The 25,679-nt window shown below is 48.8% G+C and overlaps 1 protein-coding gene across 1 annotated transcript in view; it reads left to right on the plus strand.

Moving 5' to 3' along the window:
- LOC143962069 (EF-hand calcium-binding domain-containing protein 6-like) overlaps nt 1–25,679 on the plus strand; it is a 162,469-nt gene that overhangs the window by 113,296 nt on the left and 23,494 nt on the right. The window contains exon 12 of the mRNA XM_077471403.1: nt 20,501–20,614. Coding sequence (XP_077327529.1) covers nt 20,501–20,614 — 114 coding nt within the window. The remainder of the gene's footprint in view (nt 1–20,500; nt 20,615–25,679) is intronic.

The following is a 25,679-nucleotide window of genomic DNA, read 5'->3' on the forward strand; positions in this document are numbered from 1 at the left end:
GAAAATTACAAACTTTTTTTTTTTTTTTTTTTTCACAAAGTTGTCACTAAATGATATATTGCTCATGCATGCCATGGGCATATGTGAAATGACACCCCAAAATAAATTCTGCTGCTTCTCCTGAGTACGGGGATACCACATATGTGGGACTTTTTGGGAGCCTAGCCGCGTACGGGGCCCCAAAAACCAAGCACCGCCTTCAGGCTTTCTAAGGGCGTAAATTTTTGAGTTCACTTCTCACTACCTATTACAGTTTTGAAGGCCATAAAATGCCAAGATGGCACAAAACCCCCACAAATGACCCCATTTTAGAAAGTAGACACCCCAAGCTATTTGCTGAGAGGCATGTTGAGTCCATGGAATATTTTATATTTTGCCACAAGTTGCGGGAAAATTACAAACTTTTTTTTTTTCACAAAGTTGTCACTAAATGATATATTGCTCACGCATGCCATGGGCATATGTGAAATGACACCCCAAAATAAATTCTGCTGCTTCTCCTGAGTACGGGGATACCACATGTGTGGGACTTTTTGGGAGCCTAGCCGCGTACGGGGCCCCGAAAACCAAGCACCGCCTTCAGGCTTTCTAAGGGCGTTACAGTTTTGAAGGCCATAAAATGCCAAGATGGCACAAACCCCCCCCAAATGACCCCATTTTGGAAAGTAGACACCCCTAAATTTAGGGGTACACTAGTGAGACTAGGTAATAAATGGCGGGTGCCCTGAAACTATAAAAAAATAACTAACCAACCAGCGTCACCTGTAACAGTTATATGGTGATCACTGGTGAAAGGGTTAACTAGGGGGCAATCAGGGGGCTTTATGCGGTAGTATATGGGGGTCCCTGGCGCTATAAAAAGCTGCGGCGAACCTAAATACCTACCTGCCTAACTAGCGTCACCTGTGACACTAATACAGCGATCAGAAAAACGATCGCTTATTAGGCTGGGTTCACACTGGAGCGATGCGGGAACGCCACGAATGCGCGGCGGGTTCCCGCATCGCATGCCTCCCGGCGGCAGTTCACACTGCCCTATGCGAACTGCTGGGAGTGTCAGTGAAATGTTAATGACACCCCCAGATCAGTTCGCATATCGCAGTGCGATCTGCAAACTTGGATCGCATGGTGTGAACACCCATGCGATCCGATTCTGCTGCGGACCAAAAAAAGGGTCCCGTGCGAGTTTGCGGCGGGTGCGGCGGGTGCGACACGAATTCAGCCATACTATCTGTATAGCTGAACTCGAATCGCACAGAGATCGGATGTGATTTGCACTGCAGTGCGGTGCGAATCACATCCGTTCTCATAAACCGCTGCAATGTGAACCCAGCCTTAGTGACACTGGCGACGGGGGGTGATCACGGGGTTAAACCTTTATTGGGGGGGTTAGGGGGGTACCTTAGAACTAAAGGGGGCTAACCCTAACTGCCCTAACAGTTATTAGTCACAAATGACACCCGCCGGGTGATCAGGGGGTTAAACCTTTATTAGGTAATAAATGGCGGGTGCCCTGAAACTATAAAAAAATAACTAACCAACCAGCGTCACCTGTAACAGTTATATGGTGATCACTGGTGAAAGGGTTAACTAGGGGGCAATCAGGGGGCTTTATGCGGTAGTATATGGGGGTCCCTGGCGCTATAAAAAGCTGCGGCGAACCTAAATACCTACCTGCCTAACTAGCGTCACCTGTGACACTAATACGGCGATCAGAAAAATGATCGCTTATTAGGCTGGGTTCACACTGGAGCGATGCGGAAATGCCGCGAATCCGCGGCGGGTTCCCGCATCGCATGCCTCCCGGCGGCAGTTCACACTGCCCTATGCGGACTGCTGGGAGTGTCAGTGAAATGTTACTGACACCCCCAGATCAGTTCGCATATCGCAGTGCGATCTGCAAACTCGGATCGCATGGTGTGAACACCCATGCGATCCGATTCTGCTGCGGGCCAAAAAAAGGGTCCCGTGCGAATTTGCGGCGGGTGCGGCGGGTGTGGCGGGTGCGGCGAATGGCTGAACTCGAATCGCACAGAGATCGGATGTGATTTGCACTGCAGTGCGGTGCGAATCACATTCGTTCTCATAAACCGCTGCAATGTGAACCCAGCCTTAGTGACACTGGCGACGGGGGGTGATCACGGGGTTAAACCTTTATTGGGGGGTTAGGGGGGTACATTAGAACTAAAGGGGGCTAACCCTAACTGCCCTAACAGTTATTACAGTCACAAATGACACCAATGCAAAAAAAAAAAAAAAAAAATGACATTGGTGTCACTGTGACTGGGGGGCAGGGGTAATTGGGGGGGTGATCGGGGGGGTGTGAGTGTGCCTGGCATGTTCTACTGTGTGTGTAGAGTGTTGGTGCAACTCACCGATCCGCTCTCCTCCGTGTCGGAACGAAAAATACCGACACGGAGGAGAGAATACATCACTTCCTCTCCTGTGTTTACATTACAGGAGAGGAAGTGATGTCACGGGGGATTCCTATTCGTCGGGAGCGATCGCGAGGGGGTGGCCATGAATTAATGGCCGCCCCCTCGTCCCGGATCGCTCCCGGACGAAAACCGACCGCCGCAGGCACCGGGCGGGGGCCCGATCGGGCCCCCGACCCGCGGGAGGCAAGGGACGTACATGTACGCCAATATGCCTGCCCGTGCCATGCTGTCGACGTACATCGTCGTGCGGCGGTCGGCAACTGGTTAACTGATACCCCATGGGAAGCTTGCTGTTTACACCGCCCAAAGCTATAAAGCCCTAGGAGTCATCTGAAAATGGTGCTTTGGGTTTGTCAACTCTATATGCCCTTGGAGCAGGTTCCATCAATATGGGGAGCTGCTACTAGAAGTTGCTCCACCATCACTACCTGCACAACTTATGCAAGTGGACTGAGTGCATGGATTAGCCACCATGGAAATGACCACATCAGCCACCACTACTGTTGCTGAAATGGAAGTGCCAGTTCCTGCTACCACCATTGACAGTTAGCATGCTACAGCCACCACAGACCCATGGGTGGGATGAAGAAGCCAACCCAAGTTATTTGCTAGAGCTGAGGTACATCTGCCTCCACCACAACAGATCATGAGGATCACTGTTATTATGTCACCTGAGTCTTGTGTGTTTCCTGGGAGGGGTGACCCTAGAAAATTGCCAAAGTTATCTCGGTTGCAGGGGATTGTTATTAGGAGAGTTGCAAATGACTATGGTTTTCTGTATCCCTATGTGCCTGAGAAAGTGATTCAGGAAGCAACCAAAAGAGATGAGGATCATACCATGTAGCAATTAAAGAGTCACTGGAAAGGTTTGCACTGGAGTATCCAGTTGTGTTGCTCAGTGAACGGTTCAACAGCTGTTTACTTACCTAATGGTATGGTTGCCATATTTATGCGGATCAGGTGGTGATCCAGTAACCCAACATTTGATGAAAAAGTATATTACTACACAAGATCAGCAAGGTGGTACTTTGTATCGGCCTGACCCCAAGAATTATTGGTGCGCTGCATCCAGAGAGGACTCTGTATTGCTGGCACAGTAACTGTTTGTTCCAGTTGTGGCTGTTTTAATCTGTTCAGAAGATGTTTGCAACCTGTTTCAATGTGAGCCCTTGGACATAAATCTGTGGCTAAAAGAAAAGTTGTTGCTATGAATGGGAGTTGGGCTGGGTTCACTCCCATCCTGCAAAGTTGCTGGAACTTTCTTTCTACTATTTAAAATGAAAAGCAAGGAAAGGGTCTGTTGGACTTTAACCACTTTCAGACCGGACCATTTTGCTGGTAAATGACCAGAGGTCTTTTTACACTTTGGCACTGCGCTGCTTTAACTGGTAATTGCGCGGTCATGCAATGTTGTACCCAAACAAAATTTGCGTCCTTTTCTTCCCACAAATAGAGCTTTCTTTTGATGGTATTTGATTGCCTCTGCGATTTTTATTTTTTGCGATATAAACGTAAAAAGACCGCAAATTTTGAAAAAAAATGATATTTTCTACTTTTTGTTATTAGAAAAATCCAATAAACTCAATTTTAGTCATACATTTAGGCCAAAATGTATTCAGCCACATGTCTTTGGTAAAAAAAAAGTCAATAATTGTATATTTATTGGTTTGCGCAAAAGTTGTCACATCTACAAACTAAGGTACGTTTTCTGGAATTTACGCAGCTTTTAGTTTACGACTGCCTATCTCATTTCTTGAGGTGCTAAAATGGCAGGGCAGTACAAAACCCCCCCAAATGACCCCATTTTGGAAAGTAGACCCCCTAAGGAAATTGATAAGAGGCATGTTGAGCCCATTGAATATTTTATTTTTTTGCCTCAAGCGATTGAATAATGACAAAAAAAAAATTTTTTTTTTTTTTTTACACAAAGTTGTCACTAAATGATATATTGCTCACACATGCTATGGGCGTATGTGAAATGACACCCCAAAATAAATTCTGCTGCTTCTCCTGAGTACGGGGATACCACATATGTGGGACTTTTTGGGAGCCTAGCCGCGTACGGGGCCCCGAAAACCAAGCACCGCCTTCAGGCTTTCTAAGGGCGTAAATTTTTGAGTTCACTTCTCACTACCTATTACAGTTTTGAAGGCCATAAAATGCCAAGATGGCACAAAACCCCCACAAATGACCCCATTTTAGAAAGTAGACACCCCAAGCTATTTGCTGAGAGGCATGTTGAGTTCATGGAATATTTTATATTTTGCCACAAGTTGCGGGAAAATTACAAACTTTTTTTTTTTTTTTTTTTTTTTCACAAAGTTGTCACTAAATGATATATTGCTCACACATGCCATGGGCATATGTGAAATGACACCCCAAAATAAATTCTGCTGCTTCTCCTGAGTACGGGGATACCACATATGTGGGACTTTTTGGGAGCCTAGCCGCGTACGGGGCCCCGAAAACCAAGCACCGCCTTCAGGCTTTCTAAGGGCGTAAATATTTGACTTCACTCCTCACTACCTATTACAGTTTTGAAGGCCATAAAATGCCAAGATGGCACAAAACCCCCACAAATGACCCCATTTTAGAAAGTAGACACCCCAAGCTATTTGCTGAGAGGCATGTTGAGTCCATGGAATATTTTATATTTTGCCACAAGTTGCGGGAAAATTACAAACTTTTTTTTTTTTTTTTTTTTTTTCACAAAGTTGTCACTAAATGATATATTGCTCACGCATGCCATGGGCATATGTGAAATGACACCCCAAAATAAATTCTGCTGCTTCTCCTGAGTACGGGGATACCACATATGTGGGACTTTTTGGGAGCCTAGCCGCGTACGGGGCCCCGAAAACCAAGCACCGCCTTCAGGCTTTCTAAGGGCGTTACAGTTTTGAAGGCCATAAAATGCCAAGATGGCACAAACCCCCCCCAAATGACCCCATTTTGGAAAGTAGACACCCCTAAATTTAGGGGTACACTAGTGAGACTAGGTAATAAATGGCGGGTGCCCTGAAACTATAAAAAAATAACTAACCAACCAGCGTCACCTGTAACAGTTATATGGTGATCACTGGTGAAAGGGTTAACTAGGGGGCAATCAGGGGGCTTTATGCGGTAGTATATGGGGGTCCCTAGCGCTATAAAAAGCTGCGGCGAACCTAAATACCTACCTGCCTAACTAGCGTCACCTGTGACACTAATACGGCGATCAGAAAAATGATCGCTTATTAGGCTGGGTTCACACTGGAGCGATGCGGAAATGCCGCGAATCCGCGGCGGGTTCCCGCATCGCATGCCTCCCGGCGGCAGTTCACACTGCCCTATGCGGACTGCTGGGAGTGTCAGTGAAATGTTACTGACACCCCCAGATCAGTTCGCATATCGCAGTGCGATCTGCAAACTCGGATCGCATGGTGTGAACACCCATGCGATCCGATTCTGCTGCGGGCCAAAAAAAGGGTCCCGTGCGAATTTGCGGCGGGTGCGGCGGGTGTGGCGGGTGCGGCGAATGGCTGAACTCGAATCGCACAGAGATCGGATGTGATTTGCACTGCAGTGCGGTGCGAATCACATTCGTTCTCATAAACCGCTGCAATGTGAACCCAGCCTTAGTGACACTGGCGACGGGGGGTGATCACGGGGTTAAACCTTTATTGGGGGGTTAGGGGGGTACATTAGAACTAAAGGGGGCTAACCCTAACTGCCCTAACAGTTATTACAGTCACAAATGACACCAATGCAAAAAAAAAAAAAAAAAAATGACATTGGTGTCACTGTGACTGGGGGGCAGGGGTAATTGGGGGGGTGATCGGGGGGGTGTGAGTGTGCCTGGCATGTTCTACTGTGTGTGTAGAGTGTTGGTGCAACTCACCGATCCGCTCTCCTCCGTGTCGGAACGAAAAATACCGACACGGAGGAGAGAATACATCACTTCCTCTCCTGTGTTTACATTACAGGAGAGGAAGTGATGTCACGGGGGATTCCTATTCGTCGGGAGCGATCGCGAGGGGGTGGCCATGAATGAATGGCCGCCCCCTCGTCCCGGATCGCTCCCGGACGAAAACCGACCGCCGCAGGCACCGGGCGGGGGCCCGATCGGGCCCCCGACCCGCGGGAGGCAAGGGACGTACATGTACGCCAATATGCCTGCCCGTGCCATGCTGTCGACGTACATCGTCGTGCGGCGGTCGGCAACTGGTTAACTGATACCCCATGGGAAGCTTGCTGTTTACACCGCCCAAAGCTATAAAGCCCTAGGAGTCATCTGAAAATGGTGCTTTGGGTTTGTCAACTCTATATGCCCTTGGAGCAGGTTCCATCAATATGGGGAGCTGCTACTAGAAGTTGCTCCACCATCACTACCTGCACAACTTATGCAAGTGGACTGAGTGCATGGATTAGCCACCATGGAAATGACCACATCAGCCACCACTACTGTTGCTGAAATGGAAGTGCCAGTTCCTGCTACCACCATTGACAGTTAGCATGCTACAGCCACCACAGACCCATGGGTGGGATGAAGAAGCCAACCCAAGTTATTTGCTAGAGCTGAGGTACATCTGCCTCCACCACAACAGATCATGAGGATCACTGTTATTATGTCACCTGAGTCTTGTGTGTTTCCTGGGAGGGGTGACCCTAGAAAATTGCCAAAGTTATCTCGGTTGCAGGGGATTGTTATTAGGAGAGTTGCAAATGACTATGGTTTTCTGTATCCCTATGTGCCTGAGAAAGTGATTCAGGAAGCAACCAAAAGAGATGAGGATCATACCATGTAGCAATTAAAGAGTCACTGGAAAGGTTTGCACTGGAGTATCCAGTTGTGTTGCTCAGTGAACGGTTCAACAGCTGTTTACTTACCTAATGGTATGGTTGCCATATTTATGCGGATCAGGTGGTGATCCAGTAACCCAACATTTGATGAAAAAGTATATTACTACACAAGATCAGCAAGGTGGTACTTTGTATCGGCCTGACCCCAAGAATTATTGGTGCGCTGCATCCAGAGAGGACTCTGTATTGCTGGCACAGTAACTGTTTGTTCCAGTTGTGGCTGTTTTAATCTGTTCAGAAGATGTTTGCAACCTGTTTCAATGTGAGCCCTTGGACATAAATCTGTGGCTAAAAGAAAAGTTGTTGCTATGAATGGGAGTTGGGCTGGGTTCACTCCCATCCTGCAAAGTTGCTGGAACTTTCTTTCTACTATTTAAAATGAAAAGCAAGGAAAGGGTCTGTTGGACTTTAACCACTTTCAGACCGGACCATTTTGCTGGTAAATGACCAGAGGTCTTTTTACACTTTGGCACTGCGCTGCTTTAACTGGTAATTGCGCGGTCATGCAATGTTGTACCCAAACAAAATTTGCGTCCTTTTCTTCCCACAAATAGAGCTTTCTTTTGATGGTATTTGATTGCCTCTGCGATTTTTATTTTTTGCGATATAAACGTAAAAAGACCGCAAATTTTGAAAAAAAATGATATTTTCTACTTTTTGTTATTAGAAAAATCCAATAAACTCAATTTTAGTCATACATTTAGGCCAAAATGTATTCAGCCACATGTCTTTGGTAAAAAAAAAGTCAATAATTGTATATTTATTGGTTTGCGCAAAAGTTGTCACATCTACAAACTAAGGTACGTTTTCTGGAATTTACGCAGCTTTTAGTTTACGACTGCCTATCTCATTTCTTGAGGTGCTAAAATGGCAGGGCAGTACAAAACCCCCCCAAATGACCCCATTTTGGAAAGTAGACCCCCTAAGGAAATTGATAAGAGGCATGTTGAGCCCATTGAATATTTTATTTTTTTGCCTCAAGCGATTGAATAATGACAAAAAAAAAATTTTTTTTTTTTTTTTACACAAAGTTGTCACTAAATGATATATTGCTCACACATGCTATGGGCGTATGTGAAATGACACCCCAAAATAAATTCTGCTGCTTCTCCTGAGTACGGGGATACCACATATGTGGGACTTTTTGGGAGCCTAGCCGCGTACGGGGCCCCGAAAACCAAGCACCGCCTTCAGGCTTTCTAAGGGCGTAAATTTTTGAGTTCACTTCTCACTACCTATTACAGTTTTGAAGGCCATAAAATGCCAAGATGGCACAAAACCCCCACAAATGACCCCATTTTAGAAAGTAGACACCCCAAGCTATTTGCTGAGAGGCATGTTGAGTTCATGGAATATTTTATATTTTGCCACAAGTTGCGGGAAAATTACAAACTTTTTTTTTTTTTTTTTTTTTTTCACAAAGTTGTCACTAAATGATATATTGCTCACACATGCCATGGGCATATGTGAAATGACACCCCAAAATAAATTCTGCTGCTTCTCCTGAGTACGGGGATACCACATATGTGGGACTTTTTGGGAGCCTAGCCGCGTACGGGGCCCCGAAAACCAAGCACCGCCTTCAGGCTTTCTAAGGGCGTAAATATTTGACTTCACTCCTCACTACCTATTACAGTTTTGAAGGCCATAAAATGCCAAGATGGCACAAAACCCCCACAAATGACCCCATTTTAGAAAGTAGACACCCCAAGCTATTTGCTGAGAGGCATGTTGAGTCCATGGAATATTTTATATTTTGCCACAAGTTGCGGGAAAATTACAAACTTTTTTTTTTTTTTTTTTTTTTTCACAAAGTTGTCACTAAATGATATATTGCTCACGCATGCCATGGGCATATGTGAAATGACACCCCAAAATAAATTCTGCTGCTTCTCCTGAGTACGGGGATACCACATATGTGGGACTTTTTGGGAGCCTAGCCGCGTACGGGGCCCCGAAAACCAAGCACCGCCTTCAGGCTTTCTAAGGGCGTTACAGTTTTGAAGGCCATAAAATGCCAAGATGGCACAAACCCCCCCCAAATGACCCCATTTTGGAAAGTAGACACCCCTAAATTTAGGGGTACACTAGTGAGACTAGGTAATAAATGGCGGGTGCCCTGAAACTATAAAAAAATAACTAACCAACCAGCGTCACCTGTAACAGTTATATGGTGATCACTGGTGAAAGGGTTAACTAGGGGGCAATCAGGGGGCTTTATGCGGTAGTATATGGGGGTCCCTGGCGCTATAAAAAGCTGCGGCGAACCTAAATACCTACTTGCCTAACTAGCGTCACCTGTGACACTAATACAGCGATCAGAAAAACGATCGCTTATTAGGCTGGGTTCACACTGGAGCGATGCGGGAACGCCACGAATGCGCGGCGGGTTCCCGCATCGCATGCCTCCCGGCGGCAGTTCACACTGCCCTATGCGAACTGCTGGGAGTGTCAGTGAAATGTTACTGACACCCCCAGATCAGTTCGCATATCGCAGTGCGATCTGCAAACTCGGATCGCATGGTGTGAACACCCATGCGATCCGATTCTGCTGCGGGCCAAAAAAAGGGTCCCGTGCGAATTTGCGGCGGGTGCGGCGGGTGTGGCGGGTGCGGCGAATGGCTGAACTCGAATCGCACAGAGATCGGATGTGATTTGCACTGCAGTGCGAATCACATCCGTTCTCAAACCGCTGCAATCTGAACCCAGCCTTAGTGACACTGGCGACGGGGGGTGATCACGGGGTTAAACCTTTATTGGGGGGGTTAGGGGGGTACCTTAGAACTAAAGGGGGCTAACCCTAACTGCCCTAACAGTTATTAGTCACAAATGACACCCGCCGGGTGATCAGGGGGTTAAACCTTTATTAGGTAATAAATGGCGGGTGCCCTGAAACTATAAAAAAATAACTAACCAACCAGCGTCACCTGTAACAGTTATATGGTGATCACTGGTGAAAGGGTTAACTAGGGGGCAATCAGGGGGCTTTATGCGGTAGTATATGGGGGTCCCTGGCGCTATAAAAAGCTGCGGCGAACCTAAATACCTACCTGCCTAACTAGCGTCACCTGGGACACTAATACGGCGATCAGAAAAATGATCGCTTATTAGGCTGGGTTCACACTGGAGCGATGCGGAAACGCCGCGAATCCGCGGCGGGTTCCCGCATCGCATGCCTCCCGGCGGCAGTTCACACTGCCCTATGCGAACTGCTGGGAGTGTCAGTGAAATGTTACTGACACCCCCAGATCAGTTCGCATATCGCAGTGCGATCTGCAAACTCGGATCGCATGGTGTGAACACCCATGCGATCCGATTCTGCTGCGGGCCAAAAAAAGGGTCCCGTGCGAATTTGCGGCGGGTGCGGCGGGTGTGGCGGGTGCGGCGGGTGCGGCGAATGGCTGAACTCGAATCGCACAGAGATCGGATGTGATTTGCACTGCAGTGCGGTGCGAATCACATTCGTTCTCATAAACCGCTGCAATGTGAACCCAGCCTTAGTGACACTGGCGACGGGGGGTGATCACGGGGTTAAACCTTTATTGGGGGGGTTAGGGGGGTACATTAGAACTAAAGGGGGCTAACTCTAACTGCCCTAACAGTTATTACAGTCACAAATGACACCAATGCAAAAAAAAAAAAAAAAAAAAAAAAAATGACATTGGTGTCACTGTGACTGGGGGGCAGGGGTAATTGGGGGGGTGATCGGGGGGTAAAGGGGGGGTGTGAGTGTGCCTGGCATGTTCTACTGTGTGTGGGATGTGTTGGTGCAACTCACTGATCCGCTCTCCTCCGTGTCGGAACGAAAAATACCGACACGGAGGAGAGAATACATCACTTCCTCTCCTGTGTTTACATTACAGGAGAGGAAGTGATGTCACCGGGGATTTCTATTCGTCGGGAGCGATCGCGAGGGGGTGGCCATGAATGAATGGCCGTCCCCTCGTCCGGGATCGCTCCCGAACGAAAACCGACCGCCGCAGGCACCGGGCGGGGGCCCGATCGGGCCCCCGACCCGCGGGAGGCAAATCACGTACATGTACGTGCTTATGCCTGCCCGTGCCATTCTGCCGACGTACATCGGCGTTAGGCGGTCGGCAAGTGGTTAATGTGACAGAGCCAACAAGATTATGCATTCTGTGTAATGTCAATTCTGAGTTTGCAATGTGAAGTAATGTACTTATTTTATGCTAGCACAATGTATCACTCTCTAGGGGGAGTGGGGCCTTCACCTATGTTTTGTGACTTGACTAGTGTAGTCTGAATGTTCCCCTTATACTATTCCTTACCTATTAGAAACGAGACCACACCATAGGTTGGAGTAAAACTGGCCACAACAGCCTTTATTAAACATAACTCAAAATTCACTCCAATAACTTGTAAATATGAAAATATATAAATATATATAAATATATAAATATAAATAACTTTATTAACATTAAACCACATTAAATAACATTAACTGCCCATTCTGGTGATCTCTGACGGTGACCCCACTTAAGCCAATACCAAATCACTGCGGTACACCTGACCAACTTCCCAAAGGCCTCCACCTGTGACCGGTCGGAGACAACTTCCGCCAGTGAACATAACCATATTCCCTCCAACGTTCAGGAATACCCAGAGGGGCCGATCGTTAGATGAGCCCCCCACACCCTCAGATCCCTTCTGAGTACCTGTCTACCGTCAGAAACCACCAGAAAACACACCGCCACAGCCCGAAAGGGTGACCCCCTCAACCTTGAGGGCCACCCCACACCCGAAGAGCTTTCTGTATCCCCTCCTGTAAGCCAAAGGACCAGAGGTCAATCCCCACATCCGATAGATGAACGCCATCCCGCCGAAGATAAAGCCCCACATTCACCTCCAATTCCCGATGTCTAACCACAATGCCCCCGTTCTGCACTACAAACCGCCCAACTACCTTATTAACCCTAATCCTAGTTTTTTCAAGGCTGGCTAAAGACCTAGCCCCCCGCCACACCGTTCTGGCCACAATGTCCGACCACACCAAGATGGTGCCCGGGAAAAGGACTCGCATGCGCAACACATCAGCCTTAATATCCGCCAAAATGTCCTTAACCTTCCGAACTCCCAGGTCATTGCCCCCCGCATGAACAACCAGCACATCCGGGGGCCTATCCCTCAAAGCGAAGCGCTCCACCTCCCTCATGACACGCTCCCACCTCATGCCCGGGAAACCCAACCACATCACCCTAGCTACCCGCCTGGGGATACCCAATTGCCTGCCTGCTGGTAGAGAATCACCTCTCCTGGCCCCCCAGCAGACGTACGAATGCCCCAGGATCCAAACGAGGCGTGGAGAACCTCCATCTGGAATGAAAACAAGAGAAATAACACAACAACCAAAGGAATGTTACTAGCACAGTCCTCCCCCCCCAGAAATCCAACAGCAAACAACACCCCCAGCCGCACCCACCTTACCCCAGTAGCAACTGCGGCCGGACATAGGACCGGAACCTCCGGGACTCCCATCTACCAATCCGGCGAACCACCGCCTCCTCCAGCCCACATCGAGCCGCTTCCGTAGCCGCCCCAATCCGAAAAGAGTGGGACGCGTAGTCCCGCTCATCCAAACCCACCGCCCTCAGGCATTGCCGAAAGACCGACACAAACTGAAACCGGGATAGAAAAGAGCCCTCCGCGTGCACCAAAAAGGGGCCCGCCCCCGCAGGCCGTACCGCCCGGAAAGCCCGTACCGCCGCCACCGGGCACACTACCGAGCCCGGAAGGGCGAGCAGCGTAATCGCCACTCCCTTGCCCCGTTGATCAGTCTTGGACCTACGCAACCGTATACTCACCCGATCCGCAACCACCTGCACATCCTGATCCAACAGACCCCCAGCCACCCGTTTTGAGCGACACACCAACTCCCCTATCCTAAACGCCCCATAAAACGCCAACGAAAAAGCTGCCGTAAACAGAACGGTCTCGTAAGCAGACGAGCAAACGTCCACCAGCCGAGAACAAATTGCCACCAAATTGTCAAACGACACCGGCCGGCGCGCATCCCGACCCTTCCAATCCCTCCTGTACCCCTTCAACGTTTGCCGCACCCAAAAATCCTTAGTCCCGTCCGGCTCCCCCCACAGCTTGAACAAAAAGGCCAACCCCGCCAGCTTCCGCTCAATAGACGCGGGAGACAGGCCCGTCTCAATGTTCCGGGCCACCCAGTACAATACCACCCAGCGCCGGTCGGAGCCCCGACCAGCCACACCAACCTCCCGCAGGAACGCCCACCATTCCGCCCACACCCTAGAATAAGCGGACCATGTAGCCTCACTCAACGACCTTTTTAACCAACCTGCGGCGATTCCAAGGGAAGCTCCCACATCCACCCGGGGCAGGGCGCCCCCGACTCTTCCGCTCCCGGCGCCAGCTGCCGGAACTTGTCCCACTGAAAACTAGAGAGCGAGTCAGCCAAAGAATTCTCCACCCCAGGTATGTGCACAGCATAAACGTAAACATTGAGCCGCAAACAGCGAAAGACCAGTTGTCGCAGCAGCCGGATGACCGGGGGGGAGGAAGCAGTCATCCGATTGAGGACCTGAACCACCCCCACGTTATCGCAATTGATGCGCAACTTCAAATTACGAAACTCCGCCCCCCACAGCTCCAATGCCAACACTATCGGGAACAATTCTAGCAAAACCAAATTGCCCAACAACCCCGCAACCTCCCAGGAGCATGGCCAAGGTTCCGCACTCCACCGGCCCCGGAAAAATGCCCCATAACCCGTAGAGCCAGCCGCGGCAGTAACCAACTCCACATCGAAGTTGCTCACCGGCCCCGACATCCACATGGCCCGCCCATTATACGACTCCAAAAATTCATGCCATGCCCGCAGGTCCTCCCGATGTTCCTTTCGCAAACGCACAAAATGGGTAGGGGCGGTCACCCCGGCAGTGGCCCCTGACAGCCGTCGGCAGAACACACGGCCCATAGGGATGATCCGGCAAGCGAAATTCAGCTTGCCCAACAGGGACTGCAGGGCCCGAAGCTGAACCTTCGGCCGGCCCTGCATTCCTGCCAACTCCGCCTGCAGATCCCGTAATTTATTCTCTGGCAAGCGACACTCCATCGCCAGAGAATCAATCACGATCCCCAAAAAACTCAATTCCGTCACCGGGCCTTCCGTCTTATCCCCCGCCAACGGCACCCCGAACCTGCCCGCAATGTGCTGCAACGTGGACAGAAGAATCGCACACACATTGGAGGCAGGCGGGCCCACGTACAGAAAGTCATCCAAATAGTGGATGACCGACTCCAGGCCCGAAACATCTCTCACCACCCATTCCAAAAATGAGCTAAAAGCTTCAAAATAGGCGCATGAAATGGAACAACCCATGGGCAGGCACAAGTCTACATAAAACTTGCCCCGCCAATGGCATCCCAACAGCCGGAAGCTGTCCGGGTGGACCGGCAGAAGACGAAACGCCGATTCCACATCCGCCTTGGCCATGAGAGCCCCACGACCATACCGCCTGACCCACCGTACCGCCGCGTCAAAAGACGTGTAGGAAACCGTACACGCCTCCGGGTCAATGAAATCATTGACCGACCCCCCTTTCGGAAAAGACAGATGATGAATCAAGCAAAACTTCCCCGGCTCCTTCTTAGGAACCACACCCAACGGGGAAACCACCAGGTCCCCCCACGGCTGCACTTCGAAAGGACCGCCCATCCGGCCCAGCGCCACCTCCTTACCCAATTTGTCATCCACAACCCCCGGGTGATCTAAAGCCGATCGCAAATTCCTGGCCAACGGCGGCACCCCTACCAAAGAACAGGGAATCCTAAAACCGTCCCGAAAGCCCGAAATCAACCCCCGCGCCGCCTCACCATCCGGATACCTATTTAGGAAAGGAAGCATCCTTCCCAGGTTCACCGGCGTCATCCCTTTTGTGACCGGCGGCACCGGCGCGCTGACCCTTTTTGAAACAGCGGGACAGGGGGTGGGTGCCGCCGCACCCGGAGCACTCATGCTTGAAACGGCACGCGCCCCCGAATTTACAAGCCCCTTCATTAAAGGGCCAGCACACCCCCCACTTCTTTCCGGCCGGCAGTCCCGAGGACGACGCACTCCCGGCCCCCCCCTGAAGAAACGGAGTGGGCGTCCGCGGAGCAGACATAAGCCTCATCCAGAGGCTTATGTCCTTGTGATCCCAGCGCAGGTCAGCCCGCACCGCCTTACGCTGACGAAACTGCTCATCATAGCGCAGCCACGCCAACCCTCCGTACAGCCTCACCAATCGCGTCCAGGTAACAAAATAACGCCGAGCAATGCTCGGGGTTCTTTTCCCCTATCACGCTAGCCAAGATAGCGAACGCCTGAAGCCAATTCGCAAATGTGCGCGGGATCAGCCGATACCTACGCTTCTCCTCGTCGTCCTTCTTGGAACTGTCCGGCTTGACCCTGTCCAAATTAAATTTCTCGAGGGGGAGCAAAGAGAAAATCTCCACATACTCACCCTTGCCGATCTTGTCCCGCACCTCCTGCTTCAAATGCGCCCCCAACGGGCCCTCGAAGCAAACATAAACTTCGCACCGGGCAGCATCCGCGAGCCTAACCAGGTCGGACCGCGCCCCCGGGTCCGCGGGCACCGGGGGGACCCCCGAGCCCCCAGCCCCCGCATCCATGCCCCCGACACCGCAGCAGGCGGTGCGTCCCGCGCAGGCACAGCCTCCGCCCCCCCCGGCCCCCCCCCCCAGTACCCAACCAGGGGGCCACCTGAGGCGACCCCGAGCCCCCAGCAAACTTACCAACAAGGGCCTGCAGCCCCTCCAACAGCTCCTGCAACGGACCTGACGGCCCCCCCGGGGCCATTGGCCCCGCCCCCTGCGATGAACCAGCCGAAACCCCCCCCCAAGACGTCCCGGGATCCCGTGGGCACCGCACCCCCCTGCGACACCCCCATCAGACCCCGCAAAGCATCCGCCAGCAATGTAGACTCCCGCAACTTACCCGGCCCCCCTGGGGCCTCGGCGACCGGAACCGGTCCGGGTGCAGAAAAGGACACCTCCTCCTCCTGGGACAGCTCGCTCTCCGAACCGACCTCACCAGCGCGCACCGGGGAGGCAGCCATCCCCCTGTGCTCCGAGCGGTCCGTCCGGTCCATGCGATCCGGGACTGCAGGCAATGTCCTCCTCCCACCGCCGCCCCCGGCATGCCGGCGTCTAAAACCGGCCCTGCCAGGCACCTTGGCGGCCTTCTGCGACCCTCCCTCCCCCCCCTCCAGCATGCGACCCCCCCGGGGCGCCCCCCTCCCCCCCACCGCGCGGATGATGGCCCCTGACCCAGCAGGCCGCAGATCCCCCGCCATGTGCACCCCCCCTGGCATTCAAACCCAGAGCCATCCGCACCCCCCCCCCACCTCCACCGGGCCCCGTGCAGGCCCGGCGCCATTGCCATGCGGCCGCGAAGCCCCGCCCCCCTCCGGTCGGCGGCGCAACGACCGCCCGGACCGGGGAGAGCCGAGAACCAGCCGTTTCGCCGGGGGGACCGATCGGTCCTCCCCCGGGCTCCGGGAGTCACGAGGCGGCCGAGGAGTAGGCCCAGGAGAAAAACGCGCCGGAGGCCGAGACCTCCGCGCGCGCAGTGGAACCTCACCTGTCCCGCCGCCGTCCACATCACCGTCCGCCAGGTCACCCACGCGGTCCCGCAGCCAGTCCGCTCCGTGCACCTCCGCCACCCGTCGCAGCCGCGCGAAGAGTCCCTCGAGGTCCGCCATAGCAGAGGAGCAGCGAAAAACTGCCTCCTCTGTATCACACTGGGCTCCGAATGATCCCTTAAAGCCACACCCCTCCCTTTTATGTGACCCCTCCCCTACACTGAACTTGTTTCCTGCAAACCTCTTTCTCCACTCCACCCCTAAAGCTTAACCCTCTGTGTCCCTCATACACACTGTCATGTCCAGCACTCCTTATATCATTTCATTCTTAATCCGTGCTTCTCTTTGCTGTTGTTTTGGTTCTCTTTCCTCTACAGGTGGAAAAACTCAACAAGCAAGAAAAGTTTAATGTTGTTATGCTGTTGCTGTGTTTTTGTCTCCCTCTGCAGGTGGTGGAGAGCCCTTCAAGGAAGAAGAATGATACTTGTTTTGCAGTACAGTGTTAGTCAGTTAGGAAATATTGTACAAGTCTGTGTATTACTACTATGCTGGTCATTAGTGATGGGAAGTCCGGATCTTTAAAATGAATCGGTTCATTTCGAACTGCTCACTGAAATGAACCGATTCAATGAATCGATTCTTCGGTTCACTTGCTGAGTCTACTGACAAGCAAGTGAACCGAAGCTCTGATTCAACCTTCTTAAATGAGTAGAATCAGAAGACTGATTCACACAGAAGGTTGGCAGGTCCTGGTAATGTTTACTTTGATTTAGTTCATCGGCGCAGAGCACAATTGTTGTCAATTGACAATTATTCCATTGTTGTCAGATTAGCGCAGTGTCATGCATTTTGGTGATACACAAACAGCTGTGTTAGGCTGGGTTCACACTTGTGCGATGCGGGAACCCTGCGATTCCACGACAGGTTCCTGCATCGCACCCAACTCGCACGACAGTTCAAAACGACATATGCGAACTGCTGGGGAGTGTCATACAATGTTAATGGCACCCCCATTTCAGTTCGCATGTCGCACTGCGAAGTGTCAGTTTGGACATGAATCGGATCGCATGAGTGCTATGCGATCCGATTCTGGTGCGGACCAAAAAAAGGGTCCTGTGCGAGTTTAGTCCAAATGCGATACGATTTCAACCATTCTATCTGTATGGCTGAAATCGCATTGCACGGACATCGCCTGTGATTTGCACTGCAGTGCAAATCGCATGCGATTTTGCACGATGCAGCAGTGTGAACCGGCCCTGAGCCTAGGTTTCCGCAAATTTGATGGATAGCAATGTTACCTGTGAAGTTGCCCCAGAATGCAGGTCACATGCACACAAACCCCGCTTTTCATTTAGGCTCTGTTTCCACTTGTGCAACTTGTCCTGCGACTTGGGACTGCAAAGTTGCATGACAAGAAGTACCCGATTTCCAATGAGTACCATTCATATCTGTGCGACTTCAAGTCACAGCGACTTCAAAGTAGTCCCTGCACTACTTTGGTCCCATTGTAATGTGACTTGAGGTCCATAAACCTCCAGAATACACAGGCATGGCTTCAAGTCGCGGCATAATCGTGCAACTTTCTAACTTTCTGGCTTTTCAGGCTAACGCAGCCTGAAAGTTGCACAATTCTGCTGCAATTTTGATGCGACTTTAAAGCAATGCCTGTGTATTCCGGAGGTCTATGGATCTCAAGTTGCATCAAAGTGGGACCAAAGTAGTGCAGGGACTACTTTGAAGTCGCACAGATACGAATAATACTCATTGGAAATCATAGAGTACAAAGTCGCAGGACAAGTTGCACAAGTGGAAATGGAGCCTAAATGAAAAGTGGGTTTTTGTGCATGTGAACTGCATTCTGATGGGCCAACTTCCCAGTTAACATTGCTAGCCATCAGATTTTCCCATAGTCTTTACAGTGCATGCGCAGGAATGATGATCAGATTTTACTACCACTACCATGGGCAAAGTACCCCTGGTAGTAAAATCCAATCGTTAAGGCTATTTTCACACTTGTGCGACTTGAAAGTCAAGTGCTTTTGCCATGATTTTTGCCATGACTTGAAGCAATGTTTGTGTAAGCTGGAGGTCTCTGCCACAAGTCGCATCAAATTCAGACAAAAGTAGTACAAAAACTACTTTGAAGTCGCACAGATATGAACTGAACTCGTTGGAAATCATGGGGTGTGACTTGTCATGTGACTTTGCAGTCTCAAGTCGCAGGACAAGTCGATGAGTGTGAAAGGGCCTTAGGCTGTCCGTACCACCTGATCACTGCTGCTACCTCATTGGTTTAGTGTATTGTTTTACTGGTGGTGACTCATGGTTCTTTCAGTGTACTGTGTTCTAAAAACTGATACGATTCTTTAACTCGGTAACTTGTACGATTCTTTAACTCGGTAACTTGTACGATTCTTTAACTCGGTAACTTGTACGATTCTTTAACTCGGTAACTTGTACGATTCTTTAACTCGGTAACTTGTACGATTCTTTAACTCGGTGTACTGTGAACTCCTGGCTCTTGTTTTAAGTTTGTATCCAGTTCCTGAGTGTCACTGTGCTTTGAGTCAGCTGATTGGTTGCAGGGAGGGGCGGAGCTCTCTCACTCTAGGATCATATTACCACTGCCAGCTCTGCTGCTCTGCTATGTACTGAGTGCAGAGTGAACTGTTTCAAACGAATCAGTTCACTGAAAAGAATCGATTCATCCAGTTCACTAAAAAGAACCGATTCAAAAGAACGATTCGTTCATGAACTGGACATCACTACTGGTCATGTTTCTTTGTTTTTTTTTCTATTGAATTTGTAAAAATGTGTCTTCCCTCCTTTTCCCCTTCCCATCTGAATGTTATTGGGGCTGGCTGATGCAAGTTCTCTTCCCCCCAGGCTCTTGCCTACGGAGGGTGTATGTGCTGGAGCTGCTATTTTAGGCCATGCCTGCCTAAAGGGGCCTGCATGGGCTTGAGCCTGGATGTGAGACCTGTGACTGCTCCTACATGGATACAGGATTGAGTCCTAGAGGAGGAGCCTACTGGAGGTGACTGCAGGGATTTTACCCTGGAACCTTGTAAATAAGAGCTGGCTGACTCTCCTGGACTAAAAAGATGTTGTTGCTACTGGAGATGTCTGCTAAGGAGCTCTAACACAGGAGTGTTGGTTTTGACTTAGAGGCTCTTAAGGGCTCTTTTCCTGTGCTGCGACAAGTGAAGTATCGGAGTTCTGCTGAAGTCCTAAGCATCTGTAACCCTAACCCTCTCTCAGATGGACAGTGAATAATAAAATCCCTTTTTTGTTTTACCAAATAGTGACTGGTGCCCATCTGCCAACATGTCCCACTATACATAAGTGTTCTACCCCTGAGGTGAAATGTCAGCCCACGCAGTCCCTGTGGGTACCACCATGCTTCCAGGGGGTTCAGAGGGTGCTACATTATGGTTTTCTATGGTGTTTAATAATTAAAATGTGTCTATAAGTAATTTATACATCTGTCAGTACTACATGTCCTTGAAATTAATCGTAAAAATCAATGTAGCATCCATAGAACATTATCAGATTTTCATTATTTAAATTATATCATTGCATCATTAGGTTTAACCTGAGGCGGAAAGATGGGCTGGTGGACTACATTGCATTTGTGAATAAACTGAAGAGCCGGTCAAGACTGAGCTTTATGAAAAAAATGTTGGAAGAAACTGAAGAAAGGTCTAGAAATATCTATTTATTGTATGCTCCCTGTTTAAATGTCCTAAAGTAAATTTCAATCCTCACTATTAAGCCTTGTGCATTAGGGCCATCCTCTATTTCAGCCATTCTCAATCAAGGTGCTACGGGGCACCATGGGAGTGCCGCCTGAGGTTGTCAGGGGTGCAGCGGCATCCTGGTAGAAAAAGGCCTATGGATCTTGCTCCTCTGTTAAACTACATTGGCACAGCAGGAGCTTGATCAGGAAAGTGAAAGCGGTGGATGGGGAAGGTGTCTTCCCGAGTATGCTCTGTACTCTCTGCCTCCCCCTACAGTGCAGTACATGGTAGTGCCAGTACATGTACAGTACTGTGATTTTAAAAAAAAGTCTTTCTGTGTGTGTGTATGTATGTGTGTTTATATGTAGGTGTATGTATGTGTGTGTCTGTGTGTGTGTATAAATGTGGGTGTATGTACACAGTATGTGTATGTTTATATTTGTGTGTGTGTGTGTGTATGTGAATAAGGGTGTGTATGTGTATATATATATATATATATATATATATATATATATATATAAATACGTGTGTTTATGTATGTGTTTATATGCGTGTGTATGTATAGTTACATAGTTGGTGAGGTTGAAAAAAGTCCATCAAGTCCAACCTGTGTGTGTATTTTTATGTAAATAGTACATTGTATACCCCTGTATGTCGTAGTCATTAGGTGCCCATCCAATAGTTTTTTGAAATTATCGATGCTCCCCGCTGAAACCACTGCTTGTGGAAGAGAATTCCACATCCTTACCGCTCTTACAGTAAAGAATCATCTAAGGTTAAACCACTTCTCTTCTAATTTTAGTGAATTGCCCCGTGTCTTATTAAATTCCCTTGCGTGGAAAAGTTTTCTCCCTATTTTGGGGATACCAGTACGGTATTTGTACATTGAAATCATATCCCCTCTCAAGCGTTTCTCCTCCAGAGAGAATAAGTTCAATGTTTGCCGTCTTTCCCCATTGCTGAGATCCTCTAGTCCCTTTATTAGCTTTGTTGCCCTTCTCTGGACCTTCTCGAGTTCCAGCACATCCCTCCTGAGGACTGGTGCCCAGAACTGGACAGCATACTCTAGGTGCAGCCAGGCCAGAGTCTTGTAGAATGGGAGAATTATTGTTTTATCTCTGGAGTTAATCCCCTTTTTAATGCATGCCAATATTCTGTTGGCCTTGCTTGCAGCAGCCTAGCATTGCATGTCTTTGCTGAGCCTGTCATCTACTAGGACCCCCAGGTCCTTTTCCATCCTAGATTCCCCTAGAGGTTCTCCCCCTAGTGAGTAAATTGCATTCGTATTTTTGGCACCCAAATGCATTATTTTACATTTTTCAACATTAAACCTCATTTGGCATGTGGTTGCCCATCCCATTAATTGGTTTAGATCTTCTTGCAAGGTTTTTACATCCTTCGTATAAGTTATTGTCCTGCTTAGCTTAGTATACTAAGTATACGCAAATACTGACATTGGGCTGTTTTTCCCATTTTCCTCCAGATCATTTATGAATAAATTAAATAGGATTGGTCCCAGGACAGAACCCTGGGGGACCCCAATTTCCACACCAGACCATTCAGAGTACTCCCCATTCATCACCCCCCTCTGCACTCGCCCCCGTAGACAGTTTTCAATCCATGTACTCACCCTTTGGTCTATGCCGACAGACCATAATTTGTGCAGTAAACGTTTATGTGGAACTGTAACAAATGCCTTTGAAAAATCCAGATACACCACATCTACAGGCCTTCCTTTATCTAGATGGCAGCTCACCTCCTCATAGAAGGTAAATAGATTGGTCTGGCATAAACAGTTCTTCATGAATCCATGCTGATTACTGCTAATAATACAGTTTTTATTACTAAAATCTTGTATATAGTCCCTTAACATCCCCTCCAAGAGCTTGCAAACTATTGATGTTAGGCTAACTGGCCTGTAGTTCCCATGGATATATCTTGGCCCTTTTTTTTGAATATTGGTGCTACATTGTTTTTTTCCAATCAGCTGGTACTATTCCATAAATATTAGGAACAATGGTCTGGCTATCACCTGACTGAGTTCCTTAAAGACCCTCGGGTGCAAGCCTTCTGGTTCCGGTGACTTATTAATGTTACGTTTTTAAAGGCTACTTCTAATTTTATCCTCTGTTAGCCATGAGGGTGCTTCCTGTTATGTGTTATGAAGATAAACATTCAGACTTGGTTATGGAATCCCCAATTTCCCTTGTGAAGACTGTGGAGAAGAATACATTTAGAACCTTCGCCATCTCTCCATCCTTTGTAACCAGATTCCCTTCATCATCCTTTATGGGGCCAATATGTTCTGACCTCCTTTTATTATATACTTAAAGAATTTCCTGGGATTTTTTCCTCTCCTCCGCTATGTGTCTTTTGTGATCTATCTTAGTCGCCTTGATTGCACCCTTACATTTCTTATTGCATTCTTTGTAAATTTGGAATGCTGACAATGACCCCTCAGCTTTATATTTTTTTTAAGGGCTTCTCCTTTGCTTTTATATGCATTTTTACGTTGGCATTAAGCCAAGACTTTTGTTAGCTCTTTTAAATGTATTTCCCATTGGGATACACTGGCCAATACCTTTATTTGATATGGTCTTAAGGCACTCCCATTTTTTTCTCCATGTTCTTTGTACCCAGGATTTTATCCCATTTAATATCTTCTAGCAAGGAGTGTAGTTTAGGGAAGTTGGCTCTTTTGAAATTCAGTGTCTTTGTATTACCCTTGTGTTTCCTATTTCTGTGATTTATACTGAAACTAATTGACCTGTGGTCGCTGTTTCCTAAATTTGCCCTTTTTTCCACATCAGGTCTGTATTGTTGGTAATCAGTAGGTCTAGTAAAGCATTATTTCTTGTTGGTGCATTCACCACCCGACCCATGACATTTTCCTGCAAGACATTTAGGAAATGGTGAATGTGCAGTTCCTTCCTCTTGATAATTAAAATCCCCCATTATAATGACACTTCCCATCCTTGCCACCATTCTAAACTGTGATATGAGGTCCGCCTCCCCCTCCTGCCTCTGGTTAGGAGGTCTACAGCATACTCCCAGTATTACTTTTCCCTTAGTTTCCTCTCTTTGAAGCTCTACCCATAAGGATTCCATCTCCTCCTTTGCTCCATTAGTGATGTCGTCCCTCACATTCACTTGTTCATAATTCTTGATATACAGGCATACCCCTCACCCTTTTATTACCCTCCCTATCTCTGGGAATACCTGTGAATGGTTGCCAGCCAATCATGAATGCTATTGAACCAAGTCTCTGAAATTCCCACAAAATCAAAATCCTTCTCGTACAACAGCAGCTTTAGTTCTCCCATCTTGTCAGCCAGACTCCTGGCATTAGTGAACAAGCCTCTTAGTTTTGTCCGGTCGCATGCAAGGCTGAAATTTGGATTTGTTAATTTACTTACCTCGGGTTTAGGTGCTTTAGTCAACCTGCCACTAATGCCCCCAATATTACCTTCTGAAATGTGTTCCACTCTGGCTATCTCTACATCTAGACCCTCCATCTAGTTTAAAAGCCATCTAACTTTTCCACCATCTTCTCTCCCAGCCGAGTTGCACCCTCCCCATTTAGGTGCAGTCTAGCCCTGCTAAAAAGCCAGTAACCGACTGAGAAGTCAGCCAAGTTCTCCAGGAACCTGAACCCCCTCCTTTCTACACCAGCTCCTCAGCCACTTGTTAACATCCCTGATCTTCTGCTGCCTTTTTGGTGTGGCTCGAGGTACTGGTAGTATTTCTGAGAATACTACCTTGGAGATCCTATTCCTCAATTTAGCTCCTAAGGCTCTAAAATTGTTTTTTAGGACACTCCATCTTCCTCTGACTTTGTTATTGGTGCCAACGTGCACCATGACAGCTGGGTCTTCCCCAGCCCCTCCCAGTAATCTGTCTACCAGATCCGTGATGTGCTGAACCCAGGTGCCCGGTAAACAACATACAGTTTGGCGCTTCAGGTCTTTATGACAGATTGTCCTCTCCGTCCTAATAATTTAATCCCATACCACCAGAATCTGTCCTTCCTTACCCTCAGCTTTATTCCTGTCCTCACTGGAGGAGTTTCTACCCTGGCAGCTAGGGGCATCACTCTGCTCCAGCAATGCTGGTCCCTGACTGATTTCCCCAATATCATGCAGAAGGGCATACATATTGGGATGTTCCAGCCCAGGACCGGCCTTCCTGACTCTTTCCCCTCTACCCTTCCTGACTGTCACCTATCTACTCTGCTCTGGTGCCTGCACCTCTTTGTCTCCACCTGCCTCTATGCTAGCCCCTGCTGGCACCTGCGTGTGTGTGTGTGTATGCATGTTATTTTATTCCTGACACCTAATCATGTATGATCAAAACTGTTTTATTGGGGCTCGTTCACAATAGTGGCAAGGATTGCTGCTCCACTGTAAAGCAACCCATGCTCGGATTGCTTTTCAGAGGCATTTGACAAGTGGTAAAGAGGCAATATGTTGTCTCCTCAATGCCTCTTTTAACCTTCTAAATACAGCAGCACTGTAGTGCAGCTGTGTGCAATGGTGACAAAAATGTAGCTTAACCACATGGCTTTACTTGCACCCAACCTCACATATGAAAGAGCCCTTGGTTTATGTCTGTGCGGGTGCATGCTGCATGTAGGGCAGCCAATTCATTTCAATGGGCTGCCCTATCCACAGACATGCAGGGGAGAAGTCCTCGACCCTTTTTAAAAATTGTGCCGCACCAAAAACGCACTGTATTTGCGTGTGTGGGCATGCATCAGAAAGAATGACTCCTCCGTATGTCTGCTAAAGAGCAGCTTGGTTGTCCACGTGTCAGGACCACTCCCGGTCTTCAAGGGTGCCAACTAGAAAAAGGTTGAGAAAGACTGGTCTATTCTCTAAAGAGGAATTCAATCATAAATTGTTGATACTATATAAATGATTGATATACACATAGCACAGCCTATACGAATAAAAAAGACTAGTTGTTTGACCATAGGCATGTGCTGATCTCACCAGTGTCCTCCACATTCTAGCAGATTGCACAGTGCT

The sequence above is a fragment of the Lithobates pipiens genome, unplaced genomic scaffold (assembly GCF_037356315.1).
Source record: "Lithobates pipiens isolate NorthernLeopardFrog02 unplaced genomic scaffold, aLitPip1_a1.2 Scaffold_8, whole genome shotgun sequence".
NCBI lineage: Eukaryota > Metazoa > Chordata > Amphibia > Anura > Ranidae > Lithobates > Lithobates pipiens.